Source organism: Terrapene carolina, unplaced genomic scaffold (assembly GCF_002925995.2).
Source record: "Terrapene carolina triunguis isolate 2854851 unplaced genomic scaffold, T_m_triunguis-2.0 Scaffold236, whole genome shotgun sequence".
In the NCBI taxonomy this organism is placed as follows: Eukaryota; Metazoa; Chordata; order Testudines; family Emydidae; genus Terrapene; species Terrapene triunguis.
Window position 1 is genome coordinate 15,527,803 of NW_020664587.1, and position 13,372 is coordinate 15,541,174.

The following is a 13,372-nucleotide window of genomic DNA, read 5'->3' on the forward strand; positions in this document are numbered from 1 at the left end:
GCGAATATATTTTCATTCATATTGCGCACATGCGCTCACACACACGAAATTGCCCCAACTCTAATTTTCTAGGATTTCATTATATAGTTATGGCCGTGGGAGTGAGGAGGGAAAGGAAATTGAGAAGCTTCATACGGGAAGCCAAACACTCTGCCCAAAATTGGCTTCACACACACGATTCTCGGAGCTGGGGTGGCAGCGATGGGAACTAGGTTAATGCTATTAGGATGGATGGCCTAATACGTATGAACAGCGGGGGGCAAGTCAAATTAGCTCTGGCTGCCTAACCGGGGGTTTGGGCATGATCAATTGCCATCAGCTCTGATTATTTCCATGGGGATGTCTGAAGATGGATCAATTTCATCAATGAGAGGGCAGTTCCCTGGAATGATGGATACCCAGGCTAAGCACTCTCCCCTTAGGCCTTTCTGTTCAGCGAGGAAGGATACAAACAAGAACCTATCTTCCTTCTATTCCTCCGGTGCTTCCCCCCTTCCCCTGTTCTGGAGTAAATAACCATTTTAGGGGGTCCCCCCGCCAAAAAAGAAGTCAGTCCCCTTTGATAGTCTGGGTTTGTGGTAAGGCAGCATGGTTGCCTAACGCAATGGGATCATACTCTGATTCTGAAATAGGAGGGCTAGTAGGAAAAGATAGGAAGAGAAAACAGGTGAGAGAAAGAGAGAGATGATGGGAGAGGTGGGAGGGACAGAGATGTCTCTGTTACTCTTCCTCCTGCAAGAACACAGCACAATGGGCCAAATTCCACCCAGATGTAACTTCAGCCACATTGACTTTGGTGTGTTATTTTATGAGCCAGCAAAGGAGGGAGGGAGGGAGGGATTTTGTTCTTAGAGCCAGGCACTGTCAATCAGGACTCCTGGGGCATGATTCTCCCACAGCAGGGTACGAGAAACTCCCATTGCTTTCGGTGGGAGCTTGACCTAGCGCAGCACCTCCAGAAGGGCCCCCCTGTGGCAGGTGCAACACGACAGGCCTGTCTGCCTCAGTTTCCCTCCTGGAGCATCTCCAGAAAGAGTCCAAAGCATCTTCCCAAGTATAAACATAGCCCTTGTGGGTTCCATTTATTACAGAAGTCCCATGCATGTAAACTTTGACCAAGTGCCACAACCTTAGTCTAGAACTTCCCCAGCATAATCCAAAACAGTACCCACAGCGTACTGTCCTAGCATCCCTCCTCATGCCCCAGCTCTCCAGCCTAGTCCTCGCCTGTCCTTGGACCACGACAGCCAGCCCAGCCCTTCCACATCCAGAGAACATCTCCACTCTTCCCAGCAGGGACCCCACAGCCTCTCTGCTGGGAGATCACCTTTACCAGGGGAGCATCCCTCACTCTCCTCCTGGCTCTGATCCTCCCTGGTCCTTTATAGCCCCCAGTGGTGCCCTGTCCTCTTAACTGGCAAAATGGGAGCACTTGTCCTGGCGCAGGAGAGCTGGACCTACTTCACAGGGGTTAGCCACCCTGTGACACAGCTACTCCCGGAATGCTAGAGCCAACCATGGAGAGTCCAGAGTTTTCCTCCCCTTGCCTAGAGATCTGAGGAAAAGGGCATCCAGCCCCAACAGAAATGAGCAAGGCTTCCCAATAAGAGATGTGGAGATTTCTGCAGAAAATGCTCCCTTGTTGTTACACAAGTACAGACCCAGCTCATTCATTTGTCCTTCGTCTAGGCGAAGCCGTTCACCTCGCCCGGGATTTTGGTTACGTGTGTGAAACGGAGTTCCCAGCGAAGGCAGCAGCGGAATACCTGTGCCGTCAGCACTCCGATCCCAGCGAACTCCACACCCGGAAAAACATGCTTCTGGCTACCAAGTGAGTACGCACCGCCAGCAGCATCGAGGCCCCCTCGTGCTAGGCACTGCATATATGTATCACGGAGAGAGAGTCCCTGCCCCAAAGAGCTCTCAGTCCCTCACGGAGGACACACTCACGGGAATGTGCTGCACACGCTCATATCCAACGGACACACAACACAGTGAAATGCCTCAGGCACTCACATTGGAAGGACGAACATGAACATTCAAAGGACATGCTCATTGACACTGCACGCTTTTGGCTTATGTTTGCCTTTCATGACATCTCCCATGGGGATAATGCATCACTTCACCGAACACTTTCCTCTGATTGTTTGTTGTTGGATTGTTTTAAGCTAACTGTTTTCAAGTGGTGTTCTGCTCTGAACAGTGATTCCTTAAAAATAGCTGCATGGGGTTCCTTGCTTCTTGGGCCTCAGAGACTTTCAGATCATTTCACTTAGTTTACAAGTAAAAGAGGGTTTTATTTAACTGCCAGTCCTGCAAACTCATCCTGGGATCTGAGCTTTGAGCCAGGTTCTTTCCTTCTCGGACATCATCACCAATCATAAAGATTCTGCAGGCTAAATTATGCCCTAAGTAATACCTGTGCAACCCCACTGCCTTCGAATCATGCCCTCAGTGACACCTGTGCAAACATGATTCTTACTGGGGCTTCATAATGATGCACAGGGAATCGAATCAGAGACCCATCAAACTCATCTCATCCAGGCTAGCAAACAGCTATCCAATGGAAATGACCTTCAATCCCCACCAGCTCAGGGCTGAATTCAGATCAGTGTCCTGGAAGGGAAACACTTTGAGTCTCTTGGCTCAGCCAGTCCCCCCAGTGATAACAGGTTAAATGAATTACAGAAACAGAGCACAAACAGAAATGTAGGACCATAGATTTCCAGCTCTTTAAAAACATAATGGCTTCCTTTCTCTTGTAGGCAAATTTGTAAAGAGTTTGCAGACTTGATGGCCCAGGATCGTTCTCCGCTTGGGAACAGCCGCCCGTCTCTCATCTTAGAGCCAGGTGTCCAAAGCTGCTTGACTCACTTCAGCCTGATAACCCATGGCTTCGGGGGCCCAGCCATCTGTGCAGCACTCACAGCCTTCCAGAACTACCTGGTGGAGTCCCTCAAGGGGTTGGATAAAATGTTCATGAACAGCACAGGGAATGGGCATGCAGCCGGAGACTCTAAAGCGTCAGAGAAAGAAGTGAAGCATCGGAAATAACATGCTGTCTCCCTACCCCTCCCCTGGGGGGAGCTCTTCCCAGCTCATGATAGGAGGTCTGATCTTATTGGTGTTGGAAAAAAAATATTAAGACCCAGTGCAACATGTTTTCCGATGTTTGAACTTGGGACGCAACTCTTAAAGCAAACAAACAAGAAGATTTAAAGAATTTAAGAAGAAGAAGAAGAAAAGAACCTTAATGGACATCACTGAGATGGAGAGAATAAGGCAGGTTGATGGCTTTTGTTTATTTTAATTGTGGATGCAGGAAGCCAAGTCATGTGCAATTTTATTTTGTTTTTTTAACCCACAACGAAATACTGAAGTGCTCCAGGAGTCTGTTCAAACTGAAACACCGAAAAATCAATAGAGAGGAAAGGCCTCAGCCACTCAAGGTGTTTTTGAAACCGAGGCAGAAGTAAGTCAGGTGGGATTTTTTGTATTGCGGGCAGATCTGGATGTATAACCTGCCTTCAACAGGCAGACAGGGAATCTTCCAATGATGCCACCTACACAATAGTCCTATGCCCAAGACAAGAGGAAAATCACCAGCGTTCCTGCCTTGATTTTCAAGAGGTTTCAAGACTTTGTTTACAGTTTGCAACAAACTGACACTCACTACAGATTTTCTCTAGGGCCTATGGAACCCTGAGCCATGTCAGGAGAACAATCTTACACTCAGACGTCTTTCCAAGATGGGAATTGATCAACGAGAACCTTCTGGAATGTTACATGCAAGCCAATGGGGTCAAGCAGGTTAAGTTACACCTGGGACTAAATAAAACGCCACGATCTACAAATAACAGCACACAGGTTTATAAAATTAATAATAATAATAATTAATAAAGCACAAGGAGCAGAACTTGAACCAGGCCAAATTGAACTGAACTGTTCTAAATCTGTACATATTTATTTATGTGTAATTAAATCTGAAAGTTTTAAAATGTCCAGTGCAAGTTATTTATATCTAATTGAATTGGGATTTTTTTTTTTTTTTTTTTTTGGAAAGAGGAAAGTCTTTGGATTTTCTGCCATTAGAAATGGGAATGAAGTTTTGGAGTCACAAAACTGTAGCATGGGCAACAGGCTGTGATGATAATGACTATAGAAGTTCTGCAGGGTTTTGTACTTGCTGTTGTTTCTCTGAAAGCTGCAATCGATGTACAACACACCACAGTGTCATTCTCATTATCTTAATAAACCTCTTTTTATTTGAAGAAAACACCTTCATGTTCTCTGTGACACTCGGATTCTTCTGTTTCTGTGGCTGCCAGAAGGAAAAGTTCTACAAATCCGGGGCGGGGGGTGGGGGGAAGTCCCCCACCCCCTTTTGTTTTGTTTGTGTAGCTGACATTTGACTGAAATAAGCTATGGATTAATAGAAATGAGCTGAGAGTTACTGGAGTTAGGATTTATGCCCTGATCCTGCAAATAGCAAAGAGCACAGAGCCAGTTGCAGGACTGAAGTCTCTGATTTTACTGAAGACAATAGAGCAGAGATGGGTTCACAAAATGAGGATCTGGATCCAGAACCCCTCAAAGTTCTGGGGTGTTTGGAGCCAGGTTTTGGATTCAGGAGACAAAGACCACTGTGAAATTCAGACTGGAATTGGGGTTCAGAGTTTACGCACACACTTGCAAAATTCTAGGGTGTTCAGATCTGGAGTTTTGGCTCAGGTGTCTTGGTTCAGGCCTATGTCTGCTTTGTAGATATAGTTTTCCCTTAGGAGTAGAGCAGAGGCTGATGGAAAGCGTAGGGAAACCCTCAAATGATCCCAACATAAACGCCCTTGAAAGGGAGATGTTTGGCAATTTAAAAGGAAACGTGAATTTTTTTATATTGAAATCCTCTAGAGATGGGCCAAAACTGGAACCATTTATCCAAAGCCTCATCCCTCCAAAACGTTCGGCATTCATATCAAATGGAAACTGGAGAAGAAACAGCACTGAGTTTGTAGTTTGCAAAACTAATCCCTAAACGACAATGCTTTGCAAAACCAAAAGAGTCCTGACTTTGCCCCATTCTTAGCATCATCTTGCCCATGTTAAGAGAGAGACTTATATACAAGACCTGGTTGGGGGTACTGGAGGCACATGTGCTGCATGGTATCAGAACAATATAATATGGATGCTGATATATAATTATAATCTATAAACATGAAAAGGTGAGTATAGGGGGAGTGAGAAGTCATTTCATAGTCATAAGTTATACAGGGGTTGCTTGCATGAATAGGCCACTCTTTGCATAGACCAACTAATTCTGGTGTGTTCTTGAAATGCAACCGAGAGACACATTAGACAGCATGAACATCAGGGTATAATGTACAGTAATTATTCAATTTGTCAGGGAGAAAAACTACCTCCCCCACTGTTTTCCCCTTTGGGCTGCTGGTAAGTCCCCTGAAAGTTTCATGAGCCAAAGCCTGGCTCCCTAATGTCTCAGGTGGGAACTGCTTCTTTGTGAAGTGGGTGGGAGGTTGTGGGCTCTGCCCCAGACTTCCTGGCTGCCTTTGGGTAAAGGTCTGGTTTTCAGAAGCACCCAGACCTACATTTTTAAAAGGGACTAGTGATTTTGGGTGCCCAGCTTGACACCTAAAAAGAGCCAGGTTTATAAAAGGCAGGTGTCCAGCACAGTCTTCAAATAGGGCCCCTAAGATGGCCTCAAGTTGGGCACCCAGAAATGGAGGCACCTAAAATCAGTAACCACTTGTGAAAAGTCAGGCCTGAGTCCCACAACTGCAGCAGAAATCAATGGGACAGGCGGGCGCTCAACGCCTCTGAAAAATCTGGCTTGTAATATTTCTGCGCTTCAGTGGCACATCAGGAAACTGGGTGTAATAATACCTCTCAGCCTCTTTGGGGGTGAAGTGGGGGGTGAGGATAAACCCATAAATACTTGGTGATGGGGCCATATAAATATCTAGATATACAGAAAATACTGTTTTAACTCATTGATCTCCACAGAACAGAGAAAGATGCCTCTCCCTTATGCTATTAAACCCTGCTAATAAAATCAAGGTGTTCACCCCAAAACATGTGACAGTTGGGTGCTTATTGTTGGCTTCTCTCTTTTTGCTTCGCTCCATCTGCATGTCTTTCCCAGGCAAGTGCAGCAAATCAGAGCAATCCAAAAGATAAGTGTTTGTAAGGAGGATGCTATTTATTCAGTATCCCATTAGTGCTAGAATTCACCTGCCAGGACTCCTGTCCTGTAGGGCTCCCAGTTATTTTCTCCACCTTCCCATCATGAGAAGCCATGAGGGTCCTTTCCCCAATCCAGGACCTCCCCTTGTATAAGTTCCCACGCTGACTACATATATCATCGTGGGAAAATATGTGACATTACTGTTGGCAAAGCGTATTTCAAAATAGATTCCGGCTCATGATTTCTACCCGTTATGGGACACTTTGGAATTTCAATCTAAAATCTTGTTTGAATTAATTTTGTACAAACAACAAATCTAGGGAAACCACAAGACAGTCCCTGACATGAAAAGCGAAAGTGACATGTAGACTAAGACTCGAAGTTCCCTAATACTGAGATATCTCATGGGTTAACTATGGTTAACATTGAACTGCGGCTCTGTATTTTATCATTAACATATAGAAGAGGCGGTAGTTATGTGTTGCTATTCTGCATGGCTTTGAATAGAATGAATAATTCACCTTAATAGGATACCTCAAACATGACAGGATGGTAATATCATTTTGTAGTACAACAACACAATAAATAGACTTTTGCAAGTTGCTGACTTGTGCCTGGTGTGTTCTTTCATTTACAAGAGAGAGTCTTTAAAGTTCCAATTTAACAGAAAGAGCACAAAGGAGTCAGACAGTCAGTAATCAATGGGAGTCTTTCTGTTGACTTTAATGGGATTTGAATCAGACATGGGGGGGAAGGGGAGAGTGAATCACCTTCAAATCCATGTGGTGAAATTGCAGGACCAAAATCTCCTTCCAGTGGTAACAAAATAATCAAATATAACCAATAAGCTCAGGGGGAAAGTAATTGGAGGAAGTGGCCTAGACAGCACAATGTCCTAGACACAGTCCCACCCCAATTATATTTGTTCCTGACTCAGATTTTTGGAGAACCAAACCTGAAGAATTCATCCTTTACTACACAGGATCAGGACTCTTTGGGGAAGTTTAGTTCGATTTAATAGATTTTAAAGCCAGGACGCACCGTTATGATCATCTAGTTTGACTTCCTACATACCACAAACCTTATCACTTGGGCCACCAGGGACTCTTGGTGCCGTAAGTGAGAATAATATCTTTAAACCAACCCCTAGACTTTATCCCCCACTACTAGGGCATCTCCCACGTTTGAACCGACAACCTCTGGCACTGGAAGAGCCAGTGAGCCACTTAGTGGTACACAGACATCCAACCAGAGTGGAGGTGTTCAATGAAGCTGATAGCTCCTTGCTGTAAACTGAGCCTTAGCATATTTATTCTGATGCCTCCAGGATATTTCTGCTCGATCTTTCCTAGCAAGCAGGAGTCTGAAGACATATCCTGGAATATAGAAGTGTGCCCTTAAAAATGACCTTCAGTTTAGCAGCATAGGGCATAGCAGACATCATACAAAAAGGCCTGTTTGAATGCAGATAACTATCCACTCCCTTTTGATGGTAGGGCAGAGGGCAAATGAGATCAAAGTATTGCTCCAAATCAAACAGGTAACAACTGGAGTGTGCCCAGCGTACCATCTACTGCACAGTCTGAAACTGACTTGGGAATCTTCAAGAGGCAAAGTTTTCTTGCCATGATTCAGTTGTCTAGGGACTCATATTCAGATAGAATGGCTTCTCTGCCAATTTTTTTCCATGTCCAAAATTTCAGCTGACGTGTGTGCTCCTGCTCATTATTCCATGCGTATTAGATAGACTTCAGCCAATTCTGTTGCAGCATCTCAAGTTCATTTAAACTTCCCCTTCTCAAATTTATGCTCTAAAGGGTGGATCACCCGCACTACTAATGGCCTGCCAATGGCCAAATTCCTCACCTAAGTCCCATGTTATGGACATAATTAAGGTTCAGTAATGCGTTGAGCCTTTTGCTGGTTCTCTGCATAGGGGTGAATTTCAGCCTAATTTAGGGAGAAGCATTTCTAAAAAGTTGCAGTGGACTTTCATCGTACTGAGAAGTCGTCAGCTTTCGTTTCTTTATGAGTTGCTTTGTGCCAACCTCAGAGGTAAGTGTCGCAAGAAACATTGATAGATGTCAATACAGCTACGCTGATTTACACCAGGTGAGAAAATGGCCCACCGTACTCTTCATGTTTTCTTGACCAAAATGCAAAAATCATGCCTGGATCTCCATAGGGTCAGGAAGCAAAAGTTTCCACAAGATTCATTCATATTTTTAAATGGCTTTTATAGGGGATTACATCAGAGAAGACTGTCAGGTGAAAACTGGTGGCTTCCAGTACTTAACTCTCTCTTGGGGCTGTCCAGATAAAAGAGTCTTGGTTTGTATGAGGTGCTCTCTCTATTAGCTGGTGCTGGAAACTGAAGCTGGGCTCTGAAAAATCCTGCTCTCCCGTCTATCTCCATCCTCCAAGGCAAAGAAAATTCTGCAGCCAGAACTCAGCTCACAACTTGATGATGGAGAAGAAGAACCAGGATCCAGCTCACTCTCAAGTAGTGATGTGAATGGTTTCCGGGCTAGCGGGAGTACTGCCAGGCCAGTCTGAGCTAGAGGCACAGGGAGCAGATTCTGTATGTTGAATAAGAAAATGTCTATTATGGCCATATCAGCCCTTCAAAATGCTTAGTCGTGGTGGTGCGGGAGCAGACTAGCCGTGGCATAAGCCACACCCTGCTACCCCCTTTAAATAGAAGTTTTATGTGAAGTATTTCACAAACACTTTTTTGAGATGCCTAGGACATTTCTGGCTGTACTTTCTTGTTTTCACATGGTGGAATGTGCCAGGCTGCTTCACAGAAAGAGCTGCTACTAGAAATTTTGGAGGCCTTATTAATTCTGAAAGCTAAGTAGAACTGTAAACAGAAGTCGTTGCTGTATTTCCTGGGCAGATTATATCATCCTCAGATGACTTCTCTCTTTTTATTTATTTGGATATGTTTACATCTGCACATGCAGAAAATATCTAATGTAGATACGTTAAAACACACATTTCCTCTTTGTATTTGAAATATTTTCAGCTAAGCTATCAATATTGTCAATTTCTCTGCACAGCAACTTATTTTTCAGTGATTATTTATTCATATTCCAGTAGTACCTAGAGGTCCCAGCAGAGATTGGGGCCCCATTGTGTTAGGTGCTGTACAAACACACAATAAGAGAGAGTCCTTCCCTGAAAACTTGTAGTCTAAATAGACAACACAAAGGAAGGATTATTATCCACATTTTACAGCTGGAAGCTCTATTTCCTGTTAAAATAGAATGTTTCAATTCGTTGCTGATCCCTAATCAGCAAAGAAATATTTATGTTTTTAAAAAGTCTCATTCTGATAATCTGTACATGGACAAATGACGAGTCTGATGAGTTGGCTGACAGCAGAGGCTGTTTCAGGAGAATGAGTAATACCCATGTGTAACTGAACTTGGAACCTTTGTGTTCCAATAAAATACTTGCTAACAGATATTATTTATCCACAGGAAATATTTTAATTTAGGCTGATTTTCACCTTCACTGTCAGTATAAAACTCAAAAACCTGCTGTTGTGACAAATAACACTGTAAATCAGAGATTCTCAGACTGTGATGCATTGATCACTAGTGAAACAGGCTTCAAGCAGGTGATAAATGGGTTGGTTTAATAATAGGATCAAAATAAGTATCTATTGTAACTACACTGACTCAAACTATGAAGGTGATACACTCAGTCCTTCTGAGCTGCAGGTGTCAGGCGGCTAGGCTTTTAGTATGAGAAACACTGCTATAGATGATTCCAGTGGAAGGGATAATTACACATCTCATTTATTTTTCTTGGCTTTTTTTGCATTTTGGACAATGAACACAGACTGGGCACTTTTCTTTCCCATTTCTGGTCAGTATCACTGTTTTGGTTCTCCCAGGGCGGCTGCTGCTGTGTTGGAGTTTCCAGCAGCACAAGCGAATGTTTTAATTCAAGCCCACCCCTCCAGCCAGCTTTCCATTTCATCCCCCCCCCCGCCCACCCCCATAATGAACACATACCTCACTGCTTCCTGCTAACTCTTCCATCATAGGTTGCCTTTAGCGGGACATAGGAATTGTCAGACTGGATCAGACCAGCAGTCCATCTAGCTTAGTATCCTCTCTCTGGGACCAGTGCTAGTAGAGTTTTTTAAGCCAGAAGCCCAGCTGAGATTTACAGTACCCTCACTGCCTCCAGTGCAGCCTCTGGACAGCGTGGCTAGCTCCATTATGGTTGTAGCTCTTGTGAGAGTGGGGTGGGTATTTTCCAAATCACAGAATGAGCAGCCAGCTTCCCCTGCAGGGCACATGCGTTTGGGGGGGGGAAAGAGGAAAATGCCACAAAAATTGCAATCCATCTGCTAGCCCCACAGCAGGACTCCAGTGTATATTACTCCTGGTAGATCTTCTAGAATGCATTGGGGATGAAGAAAACAAACAAACATTTTCCTGTGTGGGTATGGAGATGTCCATTCTTATTTAGGAGAAGTCACCCATCACAGCCTCTTTGAATCTGCTGAGCGACAGGAGCATTTGGGCTTCGGACCAGCACGGAAAACAGTGCAGTTCAGTTTTGTCCAATTTTTTTCCCCGTTAACACTATGCACCTTGTTTAATAAGGGAGTACTGCTCTGGGATAGAAGAAAGCCATCTTTTTCACAGCTTTTGAACATAAAGGGCCTTTTGGTTTAGTTCTCTGAAGTTTTTAGAACCAACCTAGAAACCAAAAAAGAAAACCATACAGCTTTATAGTTCCTAAATACATGAGCAGAGGTTAACTTCAAATCTTTAGCCAGCTTACGTAAACATTTCAGAGCTGAAGCCAAGCTGACCCCTGGCAGCATTCTCACAGCCAGCTTTCTTGATGGTCCATTGAAGTGTGGGCAACAAATACAAAGGTAAATACTAATACAGAAACGTAAGTATCAGATGCACTCAGACCAAAACTCTAAGTGAGATGGTTTGGATAAGCTTCTTTATGTTTTTCTGCCATGGATAGTGTAAAACACATGTGATTTACAAAGAAAACAATTGTAACTGGATTTTAAAGGGGCAAAATCAGATTTAAAAAAAAAAAAACGGACGAATTGTAAAGCAAAATTTAAGAAAATAGATTTTGAACTTTATTGATTCTTTATGAGGAACAAAGAAATGGATCAGACTCCTGGTCCAACTCGTCCTATATCCTAACTTTGACTGTGCTCACTACCAGAAGCTTCAGAAAATGGTGCAAGAAACCCTACCATTGACACATGTGGAATAATTTACCATATGGGAAGTTTCTTCCTAACATCCATGAGTTAGACATTCATTTATGCCCCAAAGCAGGAGAGTTTATAGCCCTTCCAAATTTTGGTTTCTTAAAAACGCTATGTAAGCTAACTGGGGATAGTCTCATTACACATATAAATGTCCAATCCTTTTTTTTGACAAAACTTTGTCATAATTTCTTCTGGAAATGACCTTCATAGACCAATTATCAGTTGGATTTTTATACACATACACAGTTTAAAAATCCAAAACTCCTTCATGTAAGGCGGGTACTGTTTTTATTTACATACTTTTAAAATATATGCAGTTAAAACATCAAGCCCTCCGTCTTTGCTGGAGGACTGTGGCAAGATCATTGAAGATGAACAGTGACAACACTCCATGCTGAAGTTTTTCCTAGGAACAGCAAAAGGCACATCCCTGGCACGAGGGCAATGCCCCCCATGCCAAGTTTCAAGTCCCTACATCAAAGCACGGAGGTGCTAGATCTTCTTAATGAAACAGTTGCAAAACGTTTGTTAATATTAGCAAGACACTGTTTTTCCTAACCGGGTTCTCAGAAACAGCAGAACTATTTTAGTTGAAAGTTTCCCCCTCCCCCCATCTCCTGCCCTCCTCCCTGCAAAATTTAGCCTAAGGCAGATATCCAGTATGGAAAATTTCAGCCCAAACCATTAAAGCCTGGCAAAGTTACAAGCAACTGAAAACAGGGTCTTATAATGAAAAGCAGTGGATAGCACTGCGTAGCATTAAGGTTACCAGCTCCACTTATAATTAGGGCCCTACCAAATTCACAGTCCATTTTGGTCAATTTCACAGTCATAGGATTTTAAAAATCATAAGTTTCACGATTTCAGCTCTTTAAGTCTGAAATTTCACGGTGTTGTGATTGTAGGGGTCCTGACCCAAAAAGGCGCTGCGGGGTGGGGTCACAAGCTTATTGTAGGGAGGGTTGCGGTACTGCTACCCTTACGGCTGCGCTGCTGCTGGCGGGGCGCTGCCTTCAGAGCTGAGCACCTGGCCAACAGCAGCCGCTCTCTGGCAACCCAGCTCTTAAGGCAGCGCAGAAGGATGGCAATACCGCAACCCCCCCTAAAATAACTCTGTGACCCCCCTGCAACTCCCTTTTGGGTCAGGATCCCCAATTTGAGAAATGCTGGTCTCCCCTGTGAAATCTGGATAGTACAGGGTAAAAGCACACAAAAGACTAGATTTCACAGGGGGAGACCAGATTTCACGGTCCGTGACGCGTTTTTCATGGCCAGGAATTTGGTAGGGCCCTACCTCTAATCATCACCGACTTGGCTCTGAAGAGCTCACTATTTTTTCCCTGTGGCTGAGCTAGCTGGTGCAGAAACTGCCGCTGAGTACATGAGACACATCGTGATGGAATTCTTGATTCAGAAATCCTTTTACCATTCATCTTTGCCAGCGTAGTTACATTTGACGCCTGCCAATGCCACCTAGCCTTCTAGGAGATTGTTAAGGTTGGCTCCCTTTTTATTACTTTGCTGCCAACGTATATATTAATTTTGAATTTTCCAATTAGGTCACTAATTCTTCAACAGTTCCTGGGGTTTCTTGCCATATGATGCTGCTCACTTACCTCCTGTTCAGCACATAGGCCCTGCAACCCTCTCCCTGAAATCCATTGCGAGGGAGTGATTATTGTGGCAACTGACCCAGGCAACAGGGCTACAGCCCAACTCTAGTATCTCTATCCTAGACAGATCCACAGAGCGATGCCAGCGTTCCCCTGTGGCCTTGTCCCTTTGTTTGCAATGTGGAGTATATTTTCAAAAACCAAACTCCTCTCCTTTCTGTCTTCGTCTCAAACCTTGATGCTGTGATTTCTGAGATGCTTCCAGCTACACTGTGTACAATTGTATGAGCAGCC

The 13,372-nt window shown here is 44.0% G+C and overlaps 1 protein-coding gene across 1 annotated transcript in view; it reads left to right on the forward strand.

Moving 5' to 3' along the window:
- TFAP2E (transcription factor AP-2 epsilon) overlaps nt 1-3,081 on the forward strand; it is a 43,757-nt gene extending 40,676 nt beyond the window's left edge. The window contains exons 6-7 of the mRNA XM_026657064.2: nt 1,690-1,831; nt 2,766-3,081. Of these exons, the coding sequence (XP_026512849.1) occupies nt 1,690-1,831; nt 2,766-3,054 (431 nt within the window). The 3' untranslated portion in view covers nt 3,055-3,081. The remainder of the gene's footprint in view (nt 1-1,689; nt 1,832-2,765) is intronic.
- Nucleotides 3,082-13,372: the final 10,291 nt, after the last annotated feature.